Source organism: Artibeus jamaicensis, unplaced genomic scaffold, assembly GCF_021234435.1.
Source record: "Artibeus jamaicensis isolate MK-2021 breed Jamaican fruit bat unplaced genomic scaffold, CSHL_Jam_final contig_923, whole genome shotgun sequence".
Classification (NCBI taxonomy): Eukaryota; Metazoa; Chordata; class Mammalia; order Chiroptera; family Phyllostomidae; genus Artibeus; species Artibeus jamaicensis.
In genome coordinates, this window is record NW_026522014.1 from 4752012 (window position 1) to 4769925 (window position 17914).

The window sequence follows — 17914 nt, forward strand, 5'->3', positions numbered from 1 at the left end:
CCCCCCATCTGCATGTTTCTCACAATCCATCAAGTCAGACAGGCCCAAAAGGTCTGAATAAACTGGAAATTATGAGTAAAGACATTTAAAATGGGCTCATCAGCCATCTCCCCTGAATGTACCAAGGGCTCTGAGTTCTTCGTGGGCGGTGCTGGTAGTGCAGAGCAGGTTCATGTGGGCAGACCACACTCGATGGACACTCTGCTGTCCAAGGCAAATGTGGTACTCTCTGTCAAATCTGGCTTCAGTAGCCAGTTTCTTTTTAAGCAAGAACTTACCACTGTCCTACCACTTCCTGGCCTTCCCTTTCTTCTAATACTTAAAAGGCCTCAGGGTTTCCTGCAGCTTTGCAGCTAATCCCATGAAGATTGTTCTGCCTTTCGAAATTAATGGCCACCGCACGGCAGGCAGCGCCCACCCAGCCGCGGGGGCCAGGCTGTTCAGAAGGGCAAGGTTCTTCGAGTGGCACTCCGAACTGCCGCCAGGCACCTCACACTACCCCAAGACAAGGTCAGGACACAAATCCTGTAGACATCAGTAACTTCTGTTCTCAGGCAGCTGATGAACTTCCTCCTTCGGTCAGTGGGAAGAGAGCGCTGCTGCTTGTGAAAGGAACGAACAGCAGTCCCATCCGGCTCCCACACTCTACAACTCTGAGGGAAGGTCCTGCCACCTCCTCCTTTGCCTTAAAACAAAGCCAGAGTATTTTCAAACCACTAAGCCAGAAACTTTTTTTCCCAATAGGGAGACAGTTGTACTGCACCCCCAAATATTGATAGCTTTGTTAAAAGGGCTATGCTGATTTCATAACAGCACTTTCATACATTTCATTCGAGAAGAAAAAAACGCTCATGCAGGCCTGCACTTACTTAGGAGTGCACACACTCACGCCCTTACCGAAAGTAACTTCTCCTTTGCCAGTTTTGTCAAACAGCTGGAAGGCCACCATGAACAAAGCATCCGGGGCACACAGGACAGATTCAAATGCTACAAATTCTTGAAAGGATATTAATCTGCAACACAAAACAAGCACAAAGCATAAGGTCAGTAGCTTGTGGGAAATAAAAGCATGCACAAATATGCAACAAGGAAAAAAGGAAAGTGTCACTGTCCAAAAATACAATTCACACCTAAAACATTTACAGTTAACATTGCCTTTTACACACAGCGGACTGGAATTATGTACAGAATCTGAAAGTCACCACAGGGTGGGGGATATGGTGACATGGTAGATGCATCCTAATTTCCAACGTAAGTAACTGTTTTACCCAACACATCGCTTTTGTTTCAGCACACTGTTGGATTCCAGAGTTAAGGCGTAGATACTTTAGATGAAGATGGGACTGTGTAACAGCACAGAGCAGCTCTGTCATTCATTAGTACCTTTATACACAACGTAAAAATGGCTCACAGAGATCCGTTCATTACTGATATCCACTGACCACATGTGGACTAAAGTAGGGATGGGACTGGGGAAGGGGGAAGAACACAGGTATGTCAGACATGAAATGTGACCCTCAAGGAACTTCGAGCCTAGGAAGGCAGGTAACACCAGTGTGGAAATAGCATACAGGAAAGACAAATCATAGCACACGAGTATGAGAGCAGAATTCTGGTAGGAAATCAAAGAAGGCTTTGTTGAAGAAATGGAACATGAGCTGAGTCTTGAAAAATGAGTGCAACTCAGATATGCGGTCACAGGTAAAAGGGAGGGTACTTCTGGCAAGGTCACACCTACAGGGAGGCAGGTGCAAGAAAAGTTGGGGAGGGAGTGTACCAGGAAAATGGTGAGAAACTGATTTTGTCAGTACCATGGAGCGCATACAAGAGAACACTGTGAAATGAGATTGCAAAAACAAGCCCAGAGATGGGCCCGAAGATAGAAAAGGGCCAGGACTTTCTTTTCTAGGAAGCAAGGAGTGATTGAAAGTCTCTGAGAAAGGCCTTGATATGATGAAATGTATATGTTAGGAAGAGTATGAGAAGCCACAGATACTTTGACTTTCAAGAAGTAAATGAATCCACAAAACCTTTTCTATCTTGTATGTTAAACTATTTCATTGATACACTGAGATAGTCTAAGTCTTCCAGAAGTTATAGAGAGAAGGAGAAAACGGGAGTGCATTTCTATGTTTCATAGAACACTTACTTACTTCTAAACACCTGGGAGAACATATTTTTATGCAAAGTGTTACAAAGCTAACTCAGCTGTTCCCAGAATGTCACCTGATTATAACAATATTGCAATGAAAGTAAAAATTCTGGTGTGTTCAATACACTATGTCATTCGCCACCCAAAACCATCCTTACAAGTGCATGGGGACACTTAAGAACAGCATGTGTTACAGAAGAATACTTGCGCAGAACATTCTATCCTCTACTGTAACAGTCTGTCTCACTGAGAATCTGTGTTCAAGACCAGGGGTGGGTAGAGGTGGGGAGAGAAGTGAATTGGAGTCAAACCTTCCTGGCGGGCCTAAAGGAGTTTACAGCCTGCTGGGGGAAGGAGAAGCAGTCATGTTCATACAGACCCACCAGAACGCAAGAGCTGAGGGTCAGAGCAAAGGCAGAAATAAAGCACCGAGGGGCACACAAGAAGGAGTGGTTCATTTTGCCTAGAAGAATTGGGGAATGCTTTGTGGAGGTATGGCACTCAAAGAACACGTTTTTAAAGTTGAAAAGATCTTAGAGATCATCTACTTCAACCTCTCCATTGTACTTTGGAGAAAAGCAGAAGAACTTAATGACAAGTACGAAGTGAACAATTGGCTGCCAGCACTTTGGCCTAAGAGCCAAGCATTCTGCCTTCCATTTCACTGACCGAGAATTCCGACTGGTATAGGAGATGGAGAGAACAGAGAAGGGTTGAGAGAGGATGTTACTCACTGAGGAAAAAACAGAGCAAAGTTATGACAAATGCTGTGTATGGAGAAGGATGTTGGTCATAAGGAGCAAAGAGTGGCTTGAACTATAATGACAGCCACCTGTGGAGGCCCTTAAAGGCCAACTTACAGGATCCTGACTTTGTTGCAGGCAGTGAGAAGTCACTGAAGGCCATGGAAGGTTGTGGAGAATGAATTTGACGCAGGGAAGATAAGAAAGAATGGGGAGAGAGCCTGACAGCTGGGACGCAAGCTCTGAACTGGCGCTGAACCACCAGGACTGAAGCACGAGGAAAGGCGGGAGGGACGCAGGCAGGGCGGGGATGGGGCACCACTTGGCAGCCACTGGAGGTCAGGGGCTAACAACCGGGAAGCTGGCCAAGTCACTCCCAAGACTTCTAACCTGGGAACTGAGTGGGATGATGATTCTAGTACCAAAGATAAAGAATAAAAACTGGAAAAGTTAGAGAGAAGGGACTGTGAAGAGTAAGACCAGTTCTGCCTGGGATGAACTGAGGCTCCAAAGGGGCACTGAAGTATGAATCCAGCAGGAAACCAAAAGGAGGCACGTGGGACTCAGGTGGGGGCCGACTGGAGTTGAGCTGTGTTCCTCTAAACCTCCAATCCTCTGTGGCCTCAGAGGGTGAGCTTATTAAAAACAGCATTGTTTTAGATGTAATTCATTCACATGAGCTCACCATGGAGCAGGGCACCTGATTCAATGCAACTCCAGTCCTTATCAAAAGAGGAAACCGGGACACAGGCACACAGGGGCAACGCTGCACACAGAGGAAGGCAGAGGTCAGGGTGATGTTTCTATAAACTGGGGAACCCCAAAGAGTACTGGCCGCCACCAGGAGCCACAGAGGAGACTGGACCAGATCCTCCCTCCCAGCCCTCAGAAGAAGCCAGCCCTGCCCACCACACCTTCATTTTAGCCTCCGGACTGTGAGATAATACATTTCTTATTTCTCCTTTTTAAAGCCACTCTGACTTGTATTTTGTTACTGCAGCCCTAGCAAACAGATACAGAGGCCAAGACTGGAACCAGCAGATCTAGGAGGTTGTTAGAACAAAGGCTACGTAAAGCCGTGAGTGGAAATGCCCAGAAGCCTCTCCATCAGAGATGCACGTGTACGACTTGCAAAGCACTGCAGAAGGACAGGGATGAAACGTGGTTCCATTGTCTGCCTCCATCTCTCCACCCCTCCTCCCCGCCCCAGGACCGCTCTGCGCAGGCGCCAGCCACCGCGCAGCCACGCCCCTCACCAGTTCAACTGCTGGCTAGTGAATGGCAGAAAACAATCCTATTTGCTAAATTATCCCGGCACAGACGTTAGGTTAGTTAAAAGTGAATGCCACAGTGTGTTATCTAGAAAAGGGACACTTAAAAAATTATATAATCTGAATAAAGAAATGCTTAAATAGAACAAAAAGAGCACATTACCTCTCTCAAAATGGTACAAGAAACCTGAAGGCTATCAATGTGCGTGAATGAATCCTTCTCTGGCGATGTTAAAGTGGTTTCATTACCGTCACGGGCCATGAACACTCTGGCATTTTAGGCATGTTGCAGACACCGAAAAGGTGTGTAATTTGGTAATCCTGTCAGATACAAGTACTATACATCTATGTAGGAGGTATACAGATGAACCATGAAATCATCATATCTTACTGTTCATCAAGGCTATTTTGGATTTTCAAGGTAATCTGACTAGAAGACTATCAGAGTAATTATATAGTACTATATTCATTTACAGCATGATATCTAAAAACACTTATATATGTTTTTCATATAAACAGAACTTCAGTGTTACTTTACAGATTTAATGGGTATTAGCATAAATTACAACAGAGAGTACAAGCTTAATCAAGTTCAGACCTGGCTGCTGAGCTCACTTTGTTCCTGTTTCCACCCTTCACTCCCTAAACTTCTCTGCCAGCGTTAGCTGCCCTTTACAGTGGATCACGCAACTCTGAGGAACCCTGTGTCTAGTCTCTAAGTCTATGACATTAGTGTTCACCTGCAACAACTAATAGTGAGACACAGGTCAGCTCACAGGGACGCAAATGCAGAAGTCATGTTTTCAAAGGCCCGCAGCTCGGAGCTCAGGTCTCTAACTCCTCTACTTCATGGTTCTGCTGCTGCCAGAGATTTTTTTAGGTAGGTCATTTTTTTTAATTCAGTTTCATTTTTATTTGCTATATAAGTGAAAGGCATTTTGTGTTAATTATTTAGAAACATTCGCAAATGTTCATTGGCTCGCTTATTTATTTTTGTCTTTTTTGTATTTTTTCCCACAGGTAAGTCATTTTTGTTTTCCAAACGAGAGCTGTTTTTCTCCTCTGACAGCCATTTGTAACAGCGGCAACTTGACAACTCCTTTGAAGTCCAGGTAAAGCAGTGAAAACACATGGACCACTACCATGTACTGAGCCAAAGAGGAAAGGAATTAAAAGTGGATTAAACTTACAACAATGTAAGGTTATATATCCATCATATACATAGCAAGACTTTGGAGGGATACATACCACAATGATCACAGTGCTTCTTTACAGTAGCACAGCTTTCAGTCTCCTGCCCCACCCCTTTCCAACTCCATAAGGGGTAGCGCTCAGCCTGGAGATGCTTAAAACTCCATAGAGAATGCACACTGAAAACCATATTATGGAAAAGGTCGAAAGTACCATAAGAGACTGGAGATAAATGACTCAATGAATTCAGAGGATGAAAAGATTATTGTTCTTGTGAGACAAAGGAGGAGATGGGGAAATTAGGAACATATGACGTCAGAGGGAAGATGTGACCAAGTGCACACGTAGCAATTAGTCTGACAGGAGAAGGAAGGTGTGATCAAGGTAAGATGGGCGGTAGGAGAAGGAGAGGCCAACAGCTGCAGTGGGGCTTTGCTGCTCACGTTATGTGCTGGTCACAATCCAGTGCAAGGAATACTCATAGGAAAACGCAATCTCCATTCCCCAAGAACTGGTGGTCCAGGGGCAGGTGGTAAGCCGGGGACCAAAGACGGAAGGCCAGAGATCAAGAACCACAAGACACGTGGGTATGGAGTGAGCGCCAGCGCAACGCACGGCATGCTGGTCGTGTCCTGTCGGCAGACAAGGGTCTGAAACTTGTAGACGTGATGAAATTGTGCTTCGGACTACTTAATCCAGCAGAAGAATGGTGACCGACCTGGAAGGAGAACGCAGAGCTGGGGAGATGAGCTGGCTCAGCCCAGAAAAGAGCCATGAAGGCCGGAGGGAGAAGGGGTGACAGGACACGGTGCCACGACCTCCGGAGGGCAACGTGACAGCACAGCGAGACTTCAAAACGCTGACGCTCTTCGACCCTGGAGTCCCACTTTTGGGAATTCATCCTAAAAAATCACTAATAAGTGTGTGCGACTTTTACCTAGAACATTGTTGACAATTGTGAAAAAGTGGAAACAACCTCAACATGTGCCCAGTGTGACTGATTTATTAAAGGAATACTATCCAACCACTAAAAATTGTTGTCAACAAATTCATGTTATTACGTGAAAAAATCAGTTACACTAATATTTGTAAAAAGTGCTCCCATTTTGTTTAAAATGGGCAAAAGTAATACTTTACACACACCCGGTCTGAAGGCTGCACACCAAACATTTTTTTCTTTCTTTTTGTATGTTGTCCATATGCCCTAATCCTTCCCATAGTACACACAGCACAGTATTTTTGTTAAAAAAATAAAAATGTTTATGAAACAAAATAACTGAAGCCAAGGCTTGGGTAATGACAGAAGGACTGAACTGAGCCAGGGTGGGCGGTGGGCACCCTGACCGACGTGGCTCAGTGGGTTGGGCGTCATCTGTGAAGTGAAAGCTCTCTGGTTCGACTCCCAGTCAGGAGGGCACGTGCCTAGGCAGCAGGTTTGGCCCTGGTTGGGGTGTGTTCAAGAGTCAATAGATCAATGTTTCTCACATCAATGTTCCTCTCCCTCTTTCTCCCTCTCTCCTCCTCTAAACATAAATAAAATCTTCTTAAAATTAAAAAAAAAAAAAAGAACTGGGAAGAAGGGGTTGGGAAAGGGGCTGAGAAAAGAAACCAATGGCTGAAACACTCCTACTACCTGTGGCTGTCCTTCCATCCCACCCTGCTTGTGCTCATTCGCACTGGCACTGGCTCATTCACACCCCATGTGGTCCCTTTCATCTCCTGCCTGGCTCCTACCTCCAGGCCAGTGCTGTGGCTATGAAAGTTTCAGAGACTGCACATAAGGATCTGATCTATTCAGACCTCAGGAAGTTTGGTTGTAGACAACGCACCATATCAAAATCCAATTACCACTTTTACTTAAGGCTCATAACCACAAGAGCTCTTCGCAAGAATAACTTCTCCTTATAACCCTCTTCTGTGTATTATAACAGAAGCCAAACAATTGTCCAGGATTAATGGCAGAGATAAAAGTAAAATCTAACTCCAAAAACAGGGCTCCAACCACCAGACCACCCAGGTTTAAGTATCCGTGAATGTCAAGAAAAAAGATACACGCACAGAACTGGGCTTTCCTGTGATCACCAGTTTATCCAAAGAGTTTGGGCCTCCATTATTTGAACATCTTAACTAGCATTGGAGGTTTTCCAGCTCTTTTATCTCCCTCCCAAATGCCTTGCAAAATACAGTGTTTGGGCCACGAAGCTCATAAGTATCCTGCATCTATTACATGCCAGGCGGTACCCTAGACGGTACAGATACCATGAGAATGAGTAAGACTGACAGAATCTGTGTCCTCAAGGAACTACACTGCAGAGGGGAAGGCAGGCCATAAGCACATACACACAAATAGAAAGGTGAGATGATTCCACAATCAGATAACCGCTGTGTATAAGATAAGGGATGCATTAAACTAGTGTTCCCCAGCCCCAGAGAGTCTGTTTAGCTGGTCTGAGGAGGACCTGAGTGACCATTTGGTTTCGGTTTTGGTTTTTTTAAACTTCCTAAGTGGTTCTACCCTTTAGCCAAGCTTGAGAATGATGGGGACGGCGGAGGGGGAGCCACTTGGCCAAGGTGGTCAGCGAATGCCTCTCAGGAGGTGACATTAAGATCTGAAAGACAAAAAAAAGGAAGTACCGGGAAGACCAGCAGGGTATATTGGGCAGAAGAAACTTCAGTGCAAGAGTCTGCCCTGGGACAGGCCGACCCAGGCTAGTTCCATGGGGCAGGAGACACCTGTGTGGCTGGAGGCTAGAGGAGGAGGAAAGTGAACGGGGACATGGGGATGAAGGGGTGAGCAAGGCAAACCTGTGTGGACTGACCTCCACGCACACATGAAAAATAGCCATTGCTGGAAGGTTTTACTCAGGACCCTGTGGCGCACAGACTGCAGGGCCTCGCAGTGAGTCCGCAATCAGGAAGTGGCTGCAGCAGGCTGGACTGGAGGGAAGCAGGAGAGACATAAAAAGTGAAGTGGTCAAACCCAGGATACCTTTTCTAGACAGAGCTGGGCGGCTGGAGTGGGGGGGCTTGTCCTAGAAGTCCAAGCACACCACTTTTAAAACCCAGGGGCAAGTCAGGTGCCAGCTGGGGATGCCGGGTGGCCTGTGGCTGTGGGGGCAGTGGCAGCCAGCAGCACAGACAGACTCCAAGGCCCTGAGGTTACTGAAGATGTGAAAACTGCTAGCCAGGCAACGACAGAGCTCATAAATAAAGATTTTATTTAATAGGCCAGATGATGGTCAGTAAGCAAACAATCTATGCTTCATAGCCCCAATTATGCAAATTTCTTAACAGGATCTAAAATGAATCACGAATTATCACCTAATTTTATATTCTAAAAGCCATCAGCAATAAGGTAGAAAGAGACCCAAGTTCCAGTTTTTCCTTTGCCTAACTGACTGATCTTGCCAGGCAAGTTGGACGAGCCTCCTCTCCCGGTCTATAAAAGGTGCTCTCTTCCATGCCTTTCACCCTACAATCCCTTTTTCTTCCATTTTCAGTTACAAGGAGCCTGTGGGCCCGCTCTGACTCCACCACTGGCTGTGGCATTCCCGGGGGTGCATCTGTTCTGAGGCCAGCTGGGCTTCTCAGCTCAGGTTCAAGTCTCAGTGCAGCCTTTGCCAAGGGCCTATTTAAATTCATTGGCTGCTGTGAAACCTGGCAGATTGAATACTGTTCAAACAAGTAGGCTACTGCCTAGCTTTAAAAACCCATTAAAGATTTTACTAGCAATTTTACTGTATTGTTATCATGAGTTTAGCCTATAAATACCACCTCTGCATACATCACTGCCTCCAGATTGCCAAAAAAAGATGAATATATAGGCTCTCGTAACTGTGAGCTTAACGCAGTAAGCGATAGGCCCATGCTACCTGTCTGCTGCCTTGTATTTCACTTCAGTAGCACTTGAGCTGCCCAAGGCGCACTGTGCCAACTGGTAGGATTTATGGAGGGTGTTTTTGTACCTCCGACGTTTTATTTCACACCACAGGGATCGCACATATTTACCGGATGTGATCCACCTTCGACTTCTCACCTACATATCCTCTGTTCCCCAATCCTTCTTTCCCTCCCTTTTAAATAATACTGCCCGATGACCTCAGAAGAATGTGTCCCCTTGTCCTATCACCACCCCAATTACCCATCTTTCAACGTTTGAGTCATAAAAAAACTCTAATTGTGGCCACGTCCCACTCAAGTGATACTGTGTCGAGGAGAAGAATCACTATACCTTTTTAAAACTAAAGGCAAATCATATTATGTATCTTCATAAGACCCTAAATAGATACTCTATTATTTCTTAAACAGTAATAGACGCAATTTTTTAAAAACCTAAAAATCTATTTCATTATACTACATTGACTCTATTTTGTAAAATTACCACTATTGAGAGAAGAATTTAAGGTGCATCACAGATATTCTGTATTTTAATTACATTATGTACTAAAGAGCATTTTGAGATCTGTCTAAAGACTTTATAGGTTTTTTTTTTTTTAAGGAGAAGTGTCCTAAGTTAAAAAAAGAAACATAATTTTAAACTGGGGACTGCCATAAGGGGAAAGAAAGGCTATTGGCAAAAAAGGGGAAAAACAGTTGTAAACCACAGTGGAAAGTCAACTTAGGCAAGCAAAGTAGATTTTTTAGAAATCTAGGTTTTCTACATCTTCCCTTCTTCTTCTCCTTTTTTATCTTCACCTGAGAAAACGCTTATTGATTTCTGAGAGAGAGGAAGGGGAGAGAGAGAAAGAGAAAACCATCAATGGGAGGGAGAAATCCTAACCAGTTGCCTCTCATACGTGCCCTGACCAGGACTGAACCTGCAACCTAGGCATGTGCCCTGACTGGGAATCAAACCTGCAACCTTTCAGCTTAGGGGATGATGTTCCAACCAACTGAGCCACATCAGCCAGGGTATCTTCCCTGATTCTTTTAACTGAGGCTGGATAAGAAGGCTTCGACTTTATTAAAATGTCAAGTAAGGAATGATAATGGGGAGATAAACTGCAGATAAGAAATCAGTAACGGCAAGCCAGAGGCACACCAATTTATTAACTATCGTTTTTGAGGTGAGCCCTGTACACTGGCAATCACTGCAGAAAGGAGCAGGTTAGCTGTCAGATTGCAACTGGACAACCAATTGCTTCAAATGCTCCCTAAAGAACATGGAGCGGAGCTCGAAGCACTGCCAACCCCTTTGTTCATCCGACTTCAGTCTCCGGTCTGATTGTTCCCTTGGTTTAGAGCTGAAAAGCACAAAAAGTACCCTCCACTCCAGAGGCTCTGTGAGAGCCGAAGGCACCAAGGACGGCCTGGGGAAGAGTTTTCTCACGCACACTTTCAGCAGATGTCCGTATTGCCTGTGTGTGTTCTCTGCTCAGCTAGCACTTTATAATACAAAAAAAAAAAAGAATGAGTTAAATGATCTTCTAAATTGGAACACGATGCCTTTCTCAAAGTGTTTTTCTGAACCTCGGAAGCAAGGTAACAATGATTAAAACGATATCTGAAAACGAAAGGTGCGGAAGCACAGACACACAAAAGCGACGAGAGCAAATGTGCTACTTTCTTGCATCTGCCAGTGATGAAATCCCAATTAGTCACTGTCAAAAAAAAAAAAACAAAAAACCCAAAATGAAATAAACGGTCAGCTACAGTTTTAAAAATGCATGAAATCAGTTTAACCAATTCCTCTTTGAGAAACATTGTCAATTACTCAGGAGCAGTTTAACATTTTCTTCCACTCGGTTACAAATTCTATGTTTTGGCCCCACACAAAAATCTCTTTTGATATAATTGTAACATAAGCCACTGGCAAAGCAAACACTAAGTGACTGAAACAGCCTTTATCATATTTTTAAAAATAAAATTATTCATGGTGTGGGCAAGAAGAAATAGAAGTACACAGACTTGAGCCAGAATATCACACACACATACACAACAGCCAACATTAATATCTGCTGTGCCAGCTGAATTCAAATTAACCCAATTTTACATGTTAATTAAACCAGCTATTTTCTTCTTATTGTATTTTTCCTTCTTAAATAGTAGAGTCTACAAGTGATTCCCAACAGACTTGTTCCAGCAACAATGACGTATTCATTTACTTCTATTATGACCATACAATACAGTAACTGAGCAGTAATTTTTCACAGTCAATTACATGTGTGGGTCTTTATGCTTAAAGATGCTGAAATAATGTGTACTATAGAGCCATATGCCTAAGTCTCCAGTCTGCCTGAGGCAGTTGCCTGGGTAACACATTTTTCTCTCCAGTTTAGCATAACCCTTCATTGAATATCATTAGGCGTCATTAAATAGCAAACATTAACATGAACTTCAATACACTACTTAGATAGAGTCATTTTACCCATGTAAACAAGTGCTCCATCATTGATAAGAAGCTTAAAATTGATTACACTTTTCTGTATTTAAGACCGTGAAAAAGAAAAAAAAAAGTGCCCCACGTGTTGATTCCGAATTGAATTTGCAGAAATTTCTGTTACCAAAAGAGAACTCAGACCCCGTTTCACGGGTAGCAGTTCTCATCAGTAGGGTTGTGATAGTCCACGTAAGCATAGGAAGATTAGGTTTTTAAAATTTATTCAAAGTTGTAAAATATTTCTATCAATTTCATCTCAGAAAATCAAAGACCTGTTTTACCCTCTTTTCTAAGGGTGGGGGAAAGCACTCACATTCAGTAACAATGAATTTATTGGATATAGTGTTTAAAAATCAATGCACATAGTGATAATGAGAAGGCACAGGATACACCGTGCATTATTTAAAAGACAGGATCCTAAATACTAAAAATTTAATGAAGTGTTCTATAGTTTGGATCTGGCAATATATGGTTTATACAGGCTATTCCAGAGCAATGCCCTTAGTAAGAGCAGCAGCCATTCCCAATAAGCTCCAGCAGCCCTCACTCCATGGCACCCCAAACAAGCAACTATGTCTATGAAAAATCATGTGCTTTCTCTACTGTCTTAACACTTACCACCCCCTTACCCAACCAGATTACCACACTTAAACCATGGAATTACAAGTTTCCTGAGACACAGCATAATTCCCTGTAAGACTAAACTCTTGGCCTCTAAGGAACTACAACTTGTCCTCTATCACCTTCATTACAAAAGACCTCCAACTTTCCAGTGTTGAAGGACATGGACAAAAACAAAATGGATTATCAAAAGGCATGACTGCCTCCAATACACTCTCCCACCTTTCCCATCCCAGGAGAAAGGCATGCTCCAAAGCCCTGGAAGTGGAGGTGAGAGAACTGATTGAGGCTCAGGAGGCAGCCCCAGAGCTGTCCACAGTCAACGGCAGAATAACTAGAGAAATCTCTGCCCAGGACAAATGGGTTCTTGGTGACAGGGACTGAGATCGCAGATGCAACTATGACGCTGAACTGGGAACTTTTTCTTTTTCCGACGTCCGCTTCCTAATCCCAAGTACGGAAGAAATGGCCACAGGAAGTGGAGAGACTTGGCCTTGGGCAGCACAGTGCTCTCACCTCCCGCCGCCCTTGCACAGGTGCTCCTGCAGATGTTTCCACAGGGGACTAAAACCTCAGCTGCCATGGTCAGGCCGGGGGCCGAGATGTGATGAGCACAAAGAAAAAATTATGTTGTAGTAAGTGTACATTCCATTTTGGTTTCAGTACCCTGCTTTGAAATGAAGTTAATCATGAGAAACAAATCGAGAGCAAGAACAAATCTTTAAGTAAAATATCTGCAAGATCAACTGGAATCAGCATCGATTCAGTCACATCTCTGAGTCATGTTCTCAGTGATTGTGTAAGATGTTGTAGGATTTCAAATAAAATTAAAAAAATTAAAACTAAATTGTATAAACTGTCATCACTGGGAAAAGTAGCCTAGTAACTCAGGAAACATAATTAATGAGAACTGAAATAAACAGTGATTTCTGCTTACAGTCTTCTGATTGTCCTCTTTCCGGATTTAACCCCAGACCACAATAAACAGAATGCTATTTCCATCCTATCCCCACACAGATTAATTAAAAGCCAACTATATGAACATAATTTGCTTGCCTAAGAACTGGCCAGGAATTAGTAAATAAAAAAACATATGTTTGCTATATTTAATTATGTTTTGCATTACAAATGACCTTGAACAAAATACTATGAGTTTACCTACTAACACGGACCACCCAAGCATGCAGAGTTGCATGACAATTTACCTGAGCCTATCCACCCAGGTAAACTGTATTTTGCTGCCTGGAAGAACCTATGTAAAGTCTGAAACACAGGTAAGGAAAGAGACGTTTTCCATCCCAGATGATCCAACGTGTTTTCCCATCCTACTCCACACTATCTCCGCATCCATTAGCAAGGCTTATTTCTAAAGTTCTCCTTCCTGGAACTTACAGTCAAGTGTGTATGAGAAGATAAAGGGGGGAGACAATAAAATCTTTATTACAAGAGAATCACTAAGAGAAGCACTGCAGTAAAAGGGTAAAGGAGTGTTGGGGTACCATTTAAAACAGTGTTCTCGGAAAGCCTCCCTGAGGAGGAGTCATCAGAGCGAAGATCTTAAGGAGGTGAGTGAGTTTCTTGGGAGGAGAGGAAGTGCAAAGGCCCTGCAGTGATACAGCCTGGGGTGCTCAAGAGGCTGCAAGAAGACCAAGGCAGTGGTGGGGGGCACAGCGGGAGATGAAGTGGTGTACTTACTGGAAGGAAAGAGTGGGCGCTCCAGGGCCTTGATGGCCACACTAAGGACTTTGGCTTCTACTCTGAGTGAAATAAGGAATCATAAAGTTTGTGAGCCAGAAAGTGAAATGATCCAACTTAGTTTTTTAAATCCTCACCTGAGGATATGTTTTACTGATTTTAGAGGGGGGGGGTAAGGGAGGGGTAAGAGAGAGAGAGACATCAATCAGTTGCATCTTGTACACACCCCAACCCATACCCCAGCCTAGGTATGTGCCCTGACTGGGAACTGAACCCTCAACCTTTTGGTCTATAAGATGACTCTCCAACCAACTGAGCCACTGGGCCAGGGCCCAACTTAGGTTTTCACAGGATCACTCTGGCTGCTATGCTGAACAGACAGAAGGGAAAAGTAGAAGGAGGGACACTTGTTAAGAGGCTACTACAATCATCAGAGTGAGAGCTGGTCCTGCTTTGGACTATGGTAGTAGCAGCGAAGAAAGTAAGATGTGGTTACAATCTGGATACAGAGAAATATCCCCCCATAATGCTAAAAAAAGGAACAAAAAAAAAGCTAAATCATATAAAACAAGGGTCACATTATAGGGAGTTCAGTTTTTTGCTAGGAGAAAATCTAAAGAACCAGACAGACAACTGGGGGCCACATGCCAATCACCACTGAACTGTACCACTGTAGAGGAAATTACTGGGAGTTTTAGAATTTTTCTTCTGTTGGTGCTCATTTAATAGTTTTATTTCTGAGAAGACACATTTCTGTGAACATGCTGAGAAAATAAAAACGAAGCCCGACTACAGTGGCAGGCACTGTGCTGCCCTGCGGCTGGTTATAAGCATCTTCACCAGCAACTGGTGCTGCGGCGTCTTTTCTGGTGCAGGCTGACCGCGGGCTCTATGTTAGACACCAAGCTGATGAGTCTTTTCACTAAGCTCCCTGGTCAGGGAGCCTCACACCCTGCGTCCTTGGGTGATGAGTACAGCAGTTATGAACTTGGAGTTGGAAACTTCTCACTAGCTTGTGCCAAGAGCCTTTTATGAGCAAGACCAAGTAACTGAGCTCGGCTTGGAGTGTGCCTTGAGATCTTTTCTCATTTGGCGGCTTCCCCTAGACCTGGGCACTGGGGCTTTGTCTTTCTTGGTCAACCTCCCTCTTCCTCTTGTTTATTTTTTGGACACTGGAGGTTGGAGAGGCCTATTAGGTATGCAAGTGAAGATCTCAAGGGAGCAGCTGGCTGGATCTCACTCTGGAGTTCGACAGGGACGAGAGGTCTAGGGACACTAGGTAGAAGTTATTAAGTATTTAGAACCATGAGATGAGATCCCCCAAGACAGGAAAAAATCAGAAATCCATGACGGGCCTGGGAACGGGAGGCAAGGAAGGAACAGAAGGGGGCTGGGAAAGAAGAGCCCGGGGGGTGTGGGCAAAGCCACAGGGAGCGGGCTGTGAAGGTACAGAGAGTGCCTCACGAAGGTGTGAGGGAGCGGCTATGTCACCGTCAGGACCAACACTGCCACTGGACTTTCCAGAGGCAGGGGCTGTGAAGTAACACAAAATACCTACACGTGGGTCTCTAACCCTTTCTGTCTCCTAAGCGATAAGAGCACCAGGAGCCTCTTTTGTTTCAGTGTTTGGTTCTTGACCCCAGTTCCTGACACAGGGCCTAACTCCCTTGGTTTCCTGGGTGATAGCAGTGCCTTTTGTTCTCCCGAGGTAACCCTGGGCACTCCTGGGTGGGTGTTAGTCAAGAGAAAGACTGAGCCATGATGAGAAGCTTGCGATTTTCAGCAGAGGAAATGGAGTTAATAATTGACCATGCCTGCATGAGGAAGCCTCCATAAAATCCCCCAAACGCAGCGTTCAGAGTTCCCGGGTGGGTGAACGTGTGGCAGTCTGGGAAAGAGGCAGACACGGGAGCTCCGTGTCCCTGCCCACGCACCGTGCCCTGGGCATCCCTTCCATCCGCGTGTCCATCTGCATCCTTCTTCGTATCTTTTTGTAATAAACTGGAAAACAGTAAGTATGCTATTTTCCTGAGTTCTGGGAGCTGCTCTAGCAAATTAACCCAATTTGAGGACAGAGTCGTGAGAACCTCTGAGTTACAGTGGATGAGTCAGAGGCACAGGTAACGACTTGCGACTGGCTTCTGCAGTGTGGTGGGTGCTCTTGTGGGACTGAGCCTTTAACCTGTGGGTGGATAGTGTCAGAACTGAGTTAAACTGGAGGACACCCAGCTGCTGTTACAGAATTACTTGGTATGTGGGGAGAAAAAGCCACTCATTTGGTGACCAGAAGAATCAGAAGTGAAATGTTCTGTGAGGGCAGTAAATGAGAGGCACAGAGGAAGAACACGTTTTTCCTTCTCGGGATCTTAACAAGAGCAGAGTCAGGGGAGCCGTGGAGGGAAACCTGAGGGGGGCGGACTCAGGCACCAACGGCACAGACGATCTGCCGAGGTCCCTGCAGAAAGAGCAGGCGTGGGCAGCGCTGGAGGAGGCAGGGGAGTCATGAGTGTTCCTTCATGTGGGTGAAATCCGTGAGTGCTCCCAGGAAAGACCCCAGGAAAGAGGGAGAAGGGTGGGAGGTGAGAACGCAGGAAGGGCAAGCTATGCTGGAACAGTATTTGTGAGCGAAGTGAGAAGGGAAGCCAGCTCGACTATTTCACTGATGTCATTCCACTGCCTAACAACACACACGTGCTCACGGAGCTAGTCCCATATTTTGCCTTGTCTAATGCACATGCTTTTGCCCAAATCTTTGAGGGAAAAATAAGGATGTGCCTTATACATGGATAGTACCTGAAATACCTTGTATCTATTCTTGTGTTTTGAAATTATTTGTTATATAAAATTTCTTGTACCATAACATGTTCAAATATAAATGTTAAATTCCTTTATCATAGAAAAAAACCCGCAAGTATCTAAATATAAATAAATAATGGAATTAAAAATTAAAATGAAAGGGTTTTTTTCCCTGAAAAGATGGGCCAAAAACGTGGGTGTGTATTATACACACGAGTGCATTATATACAGCAAAATACAGTACTAAGCCCATTTAATCAGATAAGAAAACAGGCTCAGAAAGATTAGGTCACTTGTCTAAGATCCCAGAGCTTTTAAAAGACCTGACAAGATGTGAATGTGATTTTTTTTCAGCCACTATCCGTGTCCCCATTGGAACAATCAGCTCTCCCCAAGGGCAGCAGTTACCAGTAGGATGAGCAACACTGGGCCACCTAACGTGGACGCCCCTTTCCTGTGTGTGTGGCTGAGGGGAAGGGAGGCACGAAGCCGGGGAAGTGTTTAGTACAGGAAATGGGGGGAAGCAGAAGGACGTCCCAAGGTAGTTATGGTTCCTCTAGTTATGGCGTGTCCAGTTCTCTTTGACAAGAGCCCTAGAGATGGACTGGGAAAATATCCTTCTGACACAAACAAGACAAACCTTCAAAGCAACGCTCCACAAAATTTAACATAGGTTAGAATTAGGGAAATTATTTAAAACACGCAATTCTACTACTACTCAGCCATAAAGAATACAGAAGATTTCTTTACATAAGCACAGCTTATGTACCTGGCTATGTGACAACAGCAAGTGAGTGTGTGTCCTGGGGACCAATACTTCACACAAGCTGCAGTGGTTAACTGTGTGTATGTCTACTTGACTGGGACCTGGACTGAAAATTACTAAACGTCATTTCTGAGTGTCTGCGACAGTGTTGCGGGATGAGATTAGCGTTTAAAGGGGTGAACTGATGAGAGCAGATGGCCTTCCCCAGTGTGTGTGGGCATCGTCCAGACTGCTGAGGGCCTGAATGAACAGAAAGGGAGGAGGAAGAACTGTGATCCCCGCTGACCGGCTGAGCTGGGA

At 44.6% G+C, this 17914-nt stretch overlaps 1 protein-coding gene across 1 annotated transcript in view; it reads right to left on the bottom strand.

The window, feature by feature from the left end:
- The window catches only part of SLC25A13 (solute carrier family 25 member 13), a 167576-nt gene that overhangs the window by 103080 nt on the left and 46582 nt on the right, over positions 1 to 17914 (bottom strand). Inside the window, 1 exon segment of the mRNA XM_037136711.2 lies at positions 898 to 1013. Within this exon segment, the coding sequence (XP_036992606.2) occupies positions 898 to 1013 (116 nt within the window).